The sequence below is a fragment of the Gymnoscopelus microlampas genome (assembly GCF_963454915.1).
Source record: "Gymnoscopelus microlampas genome assembly, chromosome: 12".
Classification (NCBI taxonomy): domain Eukaryota; kingdom Metazoa; phylum Chordata; class Actinopteri; order Myctophiformes; family Myctophidae; genus Gymnoscopelus; species Gymnoscopelus microlampas.
Genome location: NC_139949.1, coordinates 30,698,836 through 30,711,244, shown reverse-complemented (window position 1 = coordinate 30,711,244; position 12,409 = coordinate 30,698,836). Strand labels below are relative to the sequence as shown.

The 12,409-nt window shown below is 38.7% G+C and overlaps 1 protein-coding gene across 1 annotated transcript; it reads right to left on the bottom strand.

The window, feature by feature from the left end:
- Nucleotides 1-1,284: 1,284 nt before the first annotated feature.
- mtmr2 (myotubularin related protein 2) lies at nt 1,285-11,092 on the bottom strand. The gene is made up of 16 exons (XM_084074874.1): nt 10,866-11,092; nt 9,763-9,862; nt 9,628-9,651; nt 9,313-9,376; nt 9,085-9,179; nt 8,904-9,008; nt 8,225-8,329; nt 8,054-8,137; nt 7,818-7,967; nt 7,452-7,640; nt 6,796-6,981; nt 6,298-6,504; nt 5,527-5,619; nt 5,334-5,447; nt 4,870-5,046; nt 1,285-2,519 (listed from the first exon to the last, which is right to left on the bottom strand). The coding sequence occupies exons 1-16, from the start codon at nt 10,943-10,945 to the stop codon at nt 2,355-2,357; spliced, it is 1,938 nt and encodes a 645-aa protein (XP_083931000.1). The 5' UTR covers nt 10,946-11,092; the 3' UTR covers nt 1,285-2,354.
- Between the last annotated feature and the right edge of the window lie 1,317 nt (nt 11,093-12,409).

Genomic DNA, 12,409 nt, shown 5'->3' with positions numbered 1-12,409 from the left:
ACAGTAGTAGGAAAGTATAGAAGACCTGCTGTTGTGCATGGAATGGCAATTGTGGAAACAAGTTTCAAAGTTGCTAAGAAAAATGTCCTGTACCCCCTCTAATGCCTGAGATCTTGCAAAAATATTATGTAATAAAAACAGTAATGGAATTGCACATTTGCTACACATACATTTTTTGTATGGGAGATGACAACTTAATATTGATGACATGGTGATGCATTTTTTATACTAAATGTTAATATCATTCAATAAAATCTGAAATCTGGTTAAGAGACATGCTAATGCAAAGCAGTGGGTGTTTCATATTCTTAACAAAGTTGTCTCTGTTAAAAGGTGGAATGTTTTAAAATGTGTAAGCCAATTAAGTCATAGTCCATAATTTCTCTCCAGCTGTCAAATTGCTTTTAATCCAAAAATAAAAGATGTGTTAGATTTTCATAATGCAAGGCTTTGCTTTAATTTGGTTGGCTCCTTGGCTGCCCTAAATGCTTTTTTTTAATCGAGCCAATTATTACTTACTTATTACAAAATGAAGTCCCCTCTAGACCTCCAGATATTGAAACAAGTTAGTTAGTGCCTGTTGTTGCGATATCTAAAGAGGGTGTATAAAACTAATACCCTGCATCTAATGTGGCTATATTGAAATCCGTTTGAAGACTAAGTCACAATCTCTATGTAACATGAGCATGAAATGGTGACTGATTTATATAAACATTTTGATAAAGATATCCAATTGTAGATATCCACTGAATGGGACAAATCAACAAATACATGTTCAGTGCAGTTCAGAAATGCAAAACATCATCACACCTTTATGGCTATAAGAGATATAACACATTATAAATACAGGTCTAGAATTGAAGAATATAAATAACTTTGAAGCAAAATTACACTTTGGTACATGTTTGGGTTGTGTAGTTACTTTAACTCTACTAAAATATTATATACAGTATATGAATTGACTTGTATTGCATGGTGACTCAAAGCCACTCTTTTAGGACAGAAACACAAACAAATAAGTTTCGGCTAATGTATAACATTACGAAATGTGTGTGTGTAAAAATGTCAACTTCATGTTGATTTTACTAATTGAATTAGTAAGAAGACCCAGACTTGATCTGTGGATCCGGATTTTCAAATAGTAAAATCAACAGGAAGTTGACACAAAACTCACGCTGTGGTGAGTTTTGTAATGTTATACATTAGCAAGATCCAGTTTGTTTACGTTCCTTTATGTGCCATTTTCTTTACTTTGAGACCCGTTTCACTGTGCAATTTAAGTCAATAAGGAGTCTATTTTGGAAAATCGATTTCTAATCTATTGAGCAACTATTGGCCTGGGCCGCAGCGTGGCGGTCCAGCCACCCTAGGCTGCAATGCCAGCATGACAGCGTGACACGCGTTGGAGTCCCGATCCCGACGACCTTTGCTGCGTGTCACTCCCCATCTCTCTCCTCATTTCCTGTCAGTCTACTGTCCTATAAATAAAGGCATAAAAGCCCAAAAACAAATCTTAAAAAAAGAAAATTGAGCAACTATTTAAGACATCTCACCAATATTTGGAGTTAGATCATAGCACGGTAACTACACAACTCAAACCTCTACCAAAGCGTAATTTTGCTTTTTTTTTTTTTTTTTTTTTTTACACTACTGTAGATCAGAGAAAAGGAATCTTATAAGGAATGTCCTACATAACAAAATATTATGTTCATACATAATCATACGTCATATTTGGTCAAAGCATCCTGCAATGACTTAAAACAATCTTTATCCCAAATACCCCCAACTCTTTTCTAATATTAGAAGCTAAGTTAACATTCCAGCCCTTTAGTTACATTCTCATAAAGAGATATTTAGTAGTTTCTATTAATAGTGTTCTAACCACAAAATAGTCTAACACCTTCACAACTGCTGAAATGCATTGTCTTTCAAACAATCATTATCCGTCCCTTGCAAAGCAGAGGAATGGACAGAATGTTCCTATAAAGTAAGGCATACTTAGTTTTACTCTATTAATATTTTAGTGAACTAATAACTTAGAAAATAAACACTACAAACACTGATTGTAGGTAAGCTAATATACCCAATCATACTTTCTTTATCAGGCTATGTTCGCTTAACCTTGGAAGAGTAGAGTATGGCTGTAGTAGAATGGTCACAGAGGCGATCCTGCTGTATCACACTACAGAAACTCATCAGCAACATACGTTAAGTTATGGTACAAGGCCAATAATCTGTTTCTGCAAACTTGTAGTAGTTGCTTACTAAGGCAGCATGTCACTCCAACCCTCTGTGGCACAGATGTCTCAAACAAGAGGATTCTGCTCATGTAACAATCCTAGGAGTCAGTCATGTCAAACAAAGGTCTGCACTGGAGTGATGGAGCGTGTGGGAGATCCTGCCCTCTCAGAGGAAGAGGAAGCTGAACGGTTGGTCACCTCTCGCTGAAGTTCTTCCACTCTCTTCTGTAACTCTGCTCGCTTGGCTAAAAGCTCCTTGTAACGCTGGTGCACAGGCTCCTGGGGGAAAATAAATTACAGGAAAAAGATAAACAAATCTATCACAATCTAAATAATCTCGTTAAATTCAATTAGAATATATATAGATGGGGAAGTATGCCTATTTCATGGCGGGGCAGAATTAATATATTTAAGATGAACACTCTTCCAAGACATTGTACCCATTGCAGATGCTGCCAAATGCGCTTCCCAATACCTGGGTTTCCAACATTAACAAAATGATTTAAAAAAATGTATGGTAAGGGAAAAAAGTAAGAATGAAATAAACTTCAAAGATCAATAACCTTGGGTGGCCTGGGGGTGCCATATATCAAACTATATCACTGGGAAGCACAGCTAAGGTACTGTATATGTTTGAGTGGGTCAATGATAAGCCTGAACATAAGAACACGTGGACTGATATTGAGTCTATGAATTGTGGGATTATGAATTTGAAAGACACACTTTTTATTCATTACAAAAGGGCAAAGTATGAAATACAGAATAACATTATTGTTTTCAATACTATAGAATAGAGACCTGGAATAATATCAAGAGTTTTTTTTCTCTCAAATGTCTCACTTTTAGCACCAGTTGCTTTACACCCAGACTTTCTCCCTTCAATTCATGACCCGATATTCAAAATGTTGAAATAAAAAGGTTTGGATGGTGGTGGAGGTTGGATGATGGTGCTATTATGTATTATTTTGCAGGATTAAAAAGCAGGTATGAAATTCCAAATTCCCATCTATTTCGATACCTACAGGTCAGACATGTAATCCCAAATAAAATAAAGGCTCCCAATATGTCATTTCTAGAAGAAATGCAGACTAATACCAACAATTTTATATCATCCGTGTATGAAATATTTAATCGCAGGGAGGGACACTCTACTAAAATATAGACATATGGGAGACAATCATGGAAAACTAAAATTAATAATATGGAGACCCAAATTAAAATCCTGCACATCACACCATTGCAAAGGAGCTAATATCTCAAGAACAGATTCTGCTCTCCGCTTGAATCTGTCGGGGGGGTTCGTCATAACGCGTACGCACTGGCCTACAAGTGGGCGTGCCTTCAGATCAGGAAGCAGGCCGCGCTTTACCCAATCAAATGTAGTGGGCGGGATTTACTGTCTGTGGTCTCGCTTCCCACTGAAAACAAACTGAAACTCATTTAACAATAGCGTCCTCGGAGCAGACAAAACCACAGAAAGATATTCACATTTTAACTTGCTCTTTCATCATAGAAACAAGTGGGCTTATAACCAAAACGATCCATGTTCTCTGGGAGAAGTGGTGTTAGTGTTCCGTGTAGAAATAGTTAGTGGGAATGAAAACATAAGCGCACCACCGGAAGTGGAGCGCTGAAGGCAGACCAAAAACCCGGTTTCCTTGCGCACTGGTGCTCCATCGATCTCCTCCCAGAGCCAAGTGAAGAGTAAAAACAGCAGAGGGCGCTGTTTTTCCTTTTTATTTGGCGATAGGTTCCCAGATTGCTAAGGAGCAAGTTTGGCACAAACTCACCTCTTTGTCCAAAATGTGAAATAGAGATTAGTACCTATGTACATATGTTTTGGAGCTGCCCCGTAATTAAACACTTTTGGGAGGATGTGATGGAGGAAGTCTGTAAAATTATGGGGCTTCAATACATTGTATACTGGCTGCTGATATGGGTAATATACAAAACAAATACAATGTTAAGATGATTCAAATGCTTCTGTAAATTGCGAGAAAGAATATCCTTAAGCTATGGATTGCTAAAGATCCACCCTAAAAAGAAGACGGTATGAAACCGTGTTAAGTTTAGAGAAACTTACATACATGCTACATGATAACTACAAAGGCTTTTTACTGATGTGGCAACCATTCATAAATGTAGTGGACACTTCCAGGTTGAATACTCTGTTGTCAATGTGAAGAAATGTGTAGGGCCCTGTACCTTTAGTGTTTGTTTGTTTGATTGATTGACTTTATTGGCAGTTTGCAAAAAAAAGCACAGGAAAGTACAGTTCAATACAAGGTCTGCTAAGAGGATTTTAAACCCAAGAAAGCCTATGGCTTGTTTCCATTGGGGTCCTTTGTACTCAATTCATCAAATTGTTATTGTTTTGAAGTAGTTTTGTATTTGTTTGTGTTTCAGTATTGTTAGGGATGATCCTGAATGTTTTACGTCACAAAAACAAGGTTCTGTCTGAGCAGAATTGATTTTGATATATGATCCTGTGTACTTGAACCTAATAAATTGCATTAAAAAAAACAAACATGGGTAGCAATCTGCAACATTAGAAATGAGGTTAGTAGTTATGAGTGCAAACATAACATTGAGGACAATGACAAACAAGAGATGCTTCTACATACTGTACCTGTGGCCTCATGCGAGGGTTCCAGCGGATGTAATAGCCCACCCAAAGCTCTAGGTGACGCAAACTGACAACAGGGAACAGTACATGGTTGTAGTAGTTCACATACAGAGGGTTGGTAAACTCCTCCAACTGGCTGTTGATATAGGACCACAATGACACAGACCTCTTGGGAATCTCCTGTCAAAAACAAAAAAACATTTGTTAAAACTCTTAAATGCTTTACTGTCTAACACTCTTCAAACTATTCCATGACTTCCCTGGTCAGTCTAATGTATATTTAATATTTTAGGATTATAAATATAGCTTAATTTTAGTGCCCAACTGGGCACTAAGCTCTTAAACTTAAAAATGCAAACATGCGTACAAAAATGCATACATTTCGCAAACATTTCTAACACATTTCTAGATTTGTGCCAGCAAGTACAATAGTCAAAATGCTTAGGAAAAACTAGGTTTATTCATACTTCTTTCACCCTCTGTTGTTCACTGTTACACAAGAACGTCCCAAACAGGCAGCTGTACAGGTGGTCCAGGATAGTCACCAGGAAGTATTCGTTGAACTCAAAAGCTGCTGGAAACTTCAGTCAAAAAGACAATCATTATCATTATGTTAAACTGAAAATGTTGTTTACTTCAGTAACAGATCTTATCATTTACCTGGCGGGTCATCTGCCAAACACAGTCGATGAACTGAACAAAAACGGGCGAGCGATCCGCATCCGTGTGGTTCTTATCTCCATGACCAATCCTCTGAGAAAAGAGGTATAAGGAAAAATCAACATGATATGCAACTGCAACAGTTCGACGAATAGTGGAGCACTAGCCATAGAAGATCTTTGGTGGGATTTAAAGAAGGCAGTTGCAAAACGCAAACCCCAGAATATTAGTGAACTGGAAGTCATTGCACATGAGGAATGGGTTAAGATTCTCAAAAATGCTGCCAGAAGCTGGTGTCTGGCTAATGTCTATGCATCAGCTTAGTTTGCAGCAGGTCATAACAGCAAAACGGTGCCCCACTAAGTACTAAAGATGCTTATCATGAAGGGGGTGTTTAATTTTTTAGCTGCAATAGTCATTGAAAGTGGCTTTTTGTGTTGAATTTGGAGAAAGCACTTGTATTGGTTGTATTGAGGTGTTTAAATTGTTCTTATCTTGATTTATTTATTGGAAACAGCTGACAATTTATGAATTTTGTCTGTATGCCTAATTTGCAGTGGGGGGTGTATAATTTTGGGTGCAACTGTATTATTATTATTATTATTATTATTATTATTATATTGTTGTTTATTGTTTCACTCTACAACAATGTGTTCCAATACTTAATTGTGAAACATAGGGGTGTTTACAGTATGCAGACAAGCAGGCAACATAAGTATGACAGGATGATTGCAATATTGTGCTGTCTAAATTGTGAGAGAGCCTATTTACCATCTGGAAACGGTGGCCAAAGCTTAGCCACTCTTTCTCCAGTAGCACCTGGAAGCCTTGTATAGTGCGGTAATAACCATCCAGCATGAGCATGGCCAACGAGGTGAGCTGGGCTGTGCGGTCCCAACCATCGCTACAATGCACCACTACTGACGTCTTCCCAGACTCCACCTTGTCTGCAATCCTCAGTGCTCCAGCCAGGATCAGCTGTGCGTAGAATACATAAAATGACTTGGTCAAAATGGTCCAGACCTCATTTCACCTTATTTCAAACATTTACGTAGAGCTTGGTAATATGAAGACAATTCAACAATGTGTGTCCATGTTCTATGTCTTTATTCATTGAAATTGAACTTCCAAAAAACACTAAAGCAACAGGGAGAATATTTGCAATACCTCGCCACTGAATTTGTCACATTGTTCATTGATTCAATTCAACATAATACTGTATTGCCCAGCCCTAACTGCCAGGTGGTGAATGATTGTACTCAAACTGACCTTTATGTGCTCAAGCCAATGAGTGGACTCAAGATTGGAGAGCCAATGGGATTCCTCGATGTTTGGGTAAACCACCTCCTTCACCTTGCGAAGTGACTCCCTCATCACATGGATATTATGTATATCCAAAAACACCAGTTCAGCATTCTGATATGCATCCTCACTTTCATATCCACCCCCTTTCATCTAGATGGGAAAAAAATTAAATGAGGACATCTTCATTGGTTTATGCTGCTCAATACGAACGCAGATTTAAAAGAAATTCAATAAATACATTAAAGGGCAAGGACACTTTGGTGGAGGTTTGGGTTGTGTAGTTAACTTGCCATGATAACTTGGTAACTTCAAAGGTGGGCGAGAAATTACATTTTTTGATTTCTTGATTTAGTCAGAAAGTTCTCGAGATATGTGAGGGACACGCACGCAGAGATTCCGTGCATTAATAGTTGATTTTATTTTGCTGTATGACTCGCCACCCCCATACACGTGGCACTCAGTTTACACACAAATTTACACGCAAGAGACCACAATCGAAATAAGCTCAAGCTTTGTTGCGTTTTATCCGTTTTGACATATGTAGAAAATGTATATTCATGTACATGCAATTTGTCAAGAAAAACGTTGATCAAACGTCAATTCACGGTCCATGAACAAACCTTATTGGCAGCCGCATTGACGCTGGGCCTGGCATCAAAAATGAAAAGCTTATGGGATTGAGCGTTAGCATCCATAATGGCCTGCAGGTACTTTTCATCCTCTTTGCTGCGCTTCCCATTCACTCCAACCATGGGTTGACTGCACCGGGTAACTGTGGCCTGACTCTCTGGATGAATCCAGGACAACACCTACACAACATGAGGAAACATTACCACAGATAGTAGCAACAACCAGCTACGAAATGATGCGTATTGAGTTTGTATATTTGCTATTTTATATAGCCAACGCTAAAATCTAAAATTACACGGATGCTTTCCCGGTTAATTTGTTAATATTTACATTCTTGGTGAAGCGTGATCACTTACAGGTATCCTACCCTTGGCCCTGAAAGCAGCTACTCTCTTCACTTCTTCATCTGGTATGTTTACGGGCACCACAAGAGTTGATGGATAGGTGTCACACAGCTCGTAGTGATCATTTACTTTTGTTATCCTCCAGCTTTCATTGGGTATACCCTACAACAACAAACACACAGAACCTGTATAATATCTCTCCATGACAAACATTTTAATAAGAACCCGGAGCATGTCATTTTAAGTACCTGTCTTTTGTATTCTGACTGGGCATCATACACCTTCCATCCATTTTCAGGATAGACCTGCCCGTATTCAAAGGCAAAGATTTGCTGGGGAATTGAGAAAGGAACATGTCAGTTGGTCTTCATGCAGGATTTAAAGAGACATGGTGTGTAAAAGACAAGTGACTCACTCACCAGCCCATTGGAAACAGGAAACGCAAATTTCATCAGGACTTCAAAAATGGACTTCCTGAGTGAGTCCTCCATCTGCTTGTGTGCAAACCTTAAATTCCGCATATCCTGGAAAGAGGGAGAGAAACCACAATATCCACACTAATAACTATGTGCAAATTTACAAACAATGACACTAATGCATGTTTTTACCATGATGATAGGGACATGCATTTTAAGGGCAATATTGCTGAACTTGAATCTAATTGTTCTTCTGAGGAAGACGTGAATTGGGAAGTGTTATGTCATATTTGTACATGTCTTCCTCACAACATGTTCAACATTAGGATTCATGTTAAAAATCAGCTAACAGCTTAGCTCTATTAATCCCACATGGAAATTTCTGTTTCAGCCTCACCCAGCTGATGGCTGTTAAGTGTTTTGCTCAGGGACTTGCCGGCCGGGAGGCGAACCAGTGACCTTACCTTATGATTATCAGCCCACTAAGCTACGGCCAACCCAAAAATAGATAAAGAGAAGATCTGAGTAGGTGTTATGGTATCCGTTTCCATCTCTAAGCTCATTCAATCATTTTGTACAAAATCCAAGAAAGGTTTGTTTCACACCATTGAAACCATTAGCTTTTGCAGACCATTTGCTCAAACCATTAGCTTTTGCAGACCATTTCGATAGGCTTGCTCACCTTGCAAACTAGTCCATAGGAAACATCACCACGGCTTGATGCACCTCCAATCTTTTCCACACGACTCACCACCCCAAGGGGTAAGTCTAACACAAATGCTGGCTCCTAGAAGCGAAAGATATGTTAGTGACATAAGAAACTATAATTCATTTTTATTGTTAATTATCATTATCTAACATACCCTGTCTGTGCATTTGAAGAAAAGCCTGTAGTTGGTGATAGTGAGTGTTCCCCTGAGTGCTCCAATAAAAGGACAAATATAGGTGACATCTTTGGCTGTAAAACAAAGGAAGTAACATACTTGGCTTTAACCACCTAAATACTATCAAGAAACCCACACATATTTATATATTTTTATAACACATCTCAATTAATTGTCAATAAATAAAGACAAAGAAAGAGCTCTTACTCATATCTTGCACAGTTTCATTTGGAAGTAACTGTGGTTCCTCTTTGTCTGACTCTCTAAGAACCTGAGACATACAACAACAAAAAACACATTAGTCATTAGCCCTAGCTGTCAGTTCAAAGGGAGCTTGCAGGACTTGAATGTATGGAAAGGTTACTTGATCCTGTATCCATTTGGGCCCTATTTGAAGCCCTTGTAGATCTGCTATTTACGAAACATTGCTGAAATGTTTTGAAAATGACAGATTTGGCCTATAATGACATGCCCAAAATAAGGACGAAAGTGTCAGGAACGCACAGGTCAGGGACAACATACCTTGATGGGAGCTTTGGGCCTGACCTGAAGGGGGAAAATGTAGTCAAACATCAAGACTTTGTAATAGATATTTGATTTAATGAAGGATAAAGTTGTCATAGTAACTAAAGACAACATAACTACTATAGTACGAACCCGCAGCTCTGGGGAGAGCTCTGTCGGTGACACAGAGTCTGAAGACATTGCAGAGGGCGCTTTAGCTTGGCCAGACCGGTCAGAGCGAGATGTGGAAGTGCTGAAGAAAATAATAATCTTAATAACAACAACAATGGTAGTGGATGAAAGATTCATCCTAGTACTGCTATAACAGCAGGAGTAGGGTTTCTCATTTCCAGTGTACTGTGGACTACTGTCAACATCAGACACTGACAAACTAAGCCCAATACTGTACACACTCAGTCGTACGCCTAAAATAGCAGACCTCCAAGGAAGCCCCAGATGCAATGCATTGTAAGCTTGTTAATGTACAATATATTACTGCTAAATATTATTAACATACATCTATCATTTATGAATGGATTATATCCACAGGAAGAGTGGGCACCTAAAGTTGGCCTTCACCAGTGAGTATCTGGATAATATATGTACAGTTAAGTCTATCATGACTCATGAGTGGCATCTGTCATGTTTCTGAATCTGTACAGTGTACATACCAAGTGTAAATGTGCCAGTTAGAAATCTAAGAACAACAGAACAGAACAGAACATAATGGGTACAAGCTTGGTCGTTGAGCCTGATGGCTACTGGCATAAAGGACTGCCAGTCCAATTATTATCTCTTTAGTGCTCCTCGTCCACTCCAGTGGTGTAAAGTAACTAAGTACATTTACTCAAGTACTGTACTTAAGTACAATTTTGAGGTATTTTTTATTTTATTTACTGGAGTATTTCCAATGTTCATGCTCTTTTACTTCTACTCCACTACATCTCAGAGGCATATATTGTACTTTTACTCAACTGAATTTAGAATTCCAGACTTTTACATTGCAGTATTGATACTTTCACATAAGTAAAACAAAATTGAGTACTTTTTCCACCACTGTCCTCGTCCCCACTACTAGCACATCACAGATACAGAGGGGACATTTCAAACTGTGCTGTCCAGTACGAAGTTCAGTCATAGACTGGTCTACAATCATCAGTAACCTCCATAGTAGATTAATTGTGTAAAATAACAGAAATAAAACAGTCTCCCATCTCTCAGTCGAAGTAACGTTAGCTTGCTAAAGTGCATTTTACCTGGACAATGAATCTACACTTGGCTGTCTGGACGAGGATCGCTTCGAGCCCAGACTGTCAATGCTGCCACTCTTCTCCATGCTGGCCTCATAAAAGTTTGTCAAGGAACTACTGGTGTTGTTAATGCAAACGAATACGTAACGAGTATATTATCCACGGGATAATGTTTTAATTCCGGCTCTGGAGTAAACTAAATACCAGCGAATCCCAGGAAGCTGCCATGTTTTTTTCCCAGCCTCCTTTAGGTCACAAGCGTTAATGGTCACAAGTTCCAGACAGTTACGGATGAGGCTGGCGCCCCCTGTCGCCTGGTCATTACTACTATGGCCACAATCCTCATTATAGGGTCAGTGGTGGAAGATGTACTCACATGTTTTACTTAAGTAAAAGTAACAATACTGCAATACTGTTACAAGTACAAGTCCGGAATTCAAAATGTACTTAAAGTACTCATTATGCAGAAAGTCCCATTTCACAAGTTTTCAAATGTACCGGTATAAAATGTATTAAAAACAAAACGTTTAAAAATAGCAGATCTACAAGCTCACAACGCGTAGCATCACGAGGCATTGTGAGCTTGTAGATCGGCTCAAATGTCCAAAATGTATATAGGGCTGAAGTGGGTAATGTGTGTTTTGTAATAATAATCAGAATCTACAAAGTAACTAGTAGTAACTAAAGTTTTCAAATACTTGTAGTGGAGTAAAAGTATAATATTTGCCTCTGAGATCAGATGTAGTGGAGTATATGTAAAAGTACTGAAATTTGGAAATACTCCAGTAAAGTAAAAAATACCTCAAAATTGTACTTAAGTACAGTATTTGAGTAAATGCTCTTTGTTGCTTTACACCACTGCATAAGGGTCAGTTGTAATCGGGCCAGACTGACAAAATGATTACCTGGCACTGGCAGCCATGGCAGGCAACTAGTTAAACAGGAAAAAGTAGGTAGGATAGGTTCAATAAAAGCTGTACTTTTTAGACATGACATTTATAACATGAACTTTTGAATTCAGCTACATGCATGTATTCATAAACATTATCCAGTCCTCATTAGCCTTGTTTTTTTCCTGTCTGAGGTGACAGTAAATCCATGCAGGGCAGACAGGCACTGCACTGGCACGGCAAACACTTAAGCCATGCAGCTGAGATCAGAAGGATGTTTATTTGTGAGATGTTAGTAATATCATGGACAGCAAATAAGACATGGTATGGTACATAATAACTATCAATGACACATTCAGTACAATATAGTGGACATTCCTTAAAGGGACTAGAAGTTCGGGCCGCTGCGCGGCCCTCACATCTAGCGTCCGCGCGACGTCGCACTGTGTAGGTGTGTACATGTAGTGTGCAAGGAAGTAGTAGTGTTGAGTAATGTGATTGAGGCAAGAGAAGTATTGGGTATGAATGTAGGCGGGTTGTTGTTGATTGAAATGAGATTGCATTGTTTGTTAGATAGCATGGTTTATTGGCATGGTGTGATGTCGGACAGTGTTGGTGGCAACATGTAAATGTGAGAAAGGCAAAATAGCAGTGAAATGA

Coding starts and splice junctions, on each gene's coding strand:
- mtmr2 (XM_084074874.1), bottom strand. CDS start 10,945: ATGGAGAAGAGTGGCAGCATTGACAGTCTGGGCTCGAAGCGATCCTCG. Junction 9,180..9,312: donor TGAAACTGTGCAAGATATGA/GTAAGAGCTCTT, acceptor TTTGTTTTACAG/CCAAAGATGTCACCTATATT. Junction 5,448..5,526: donor TTTGGCAGATGACCCGCCAG/GTAAATGATAAG, acceptor TTTTGACTGAAG/TTTCCAGCAGCTTTTGAGTT.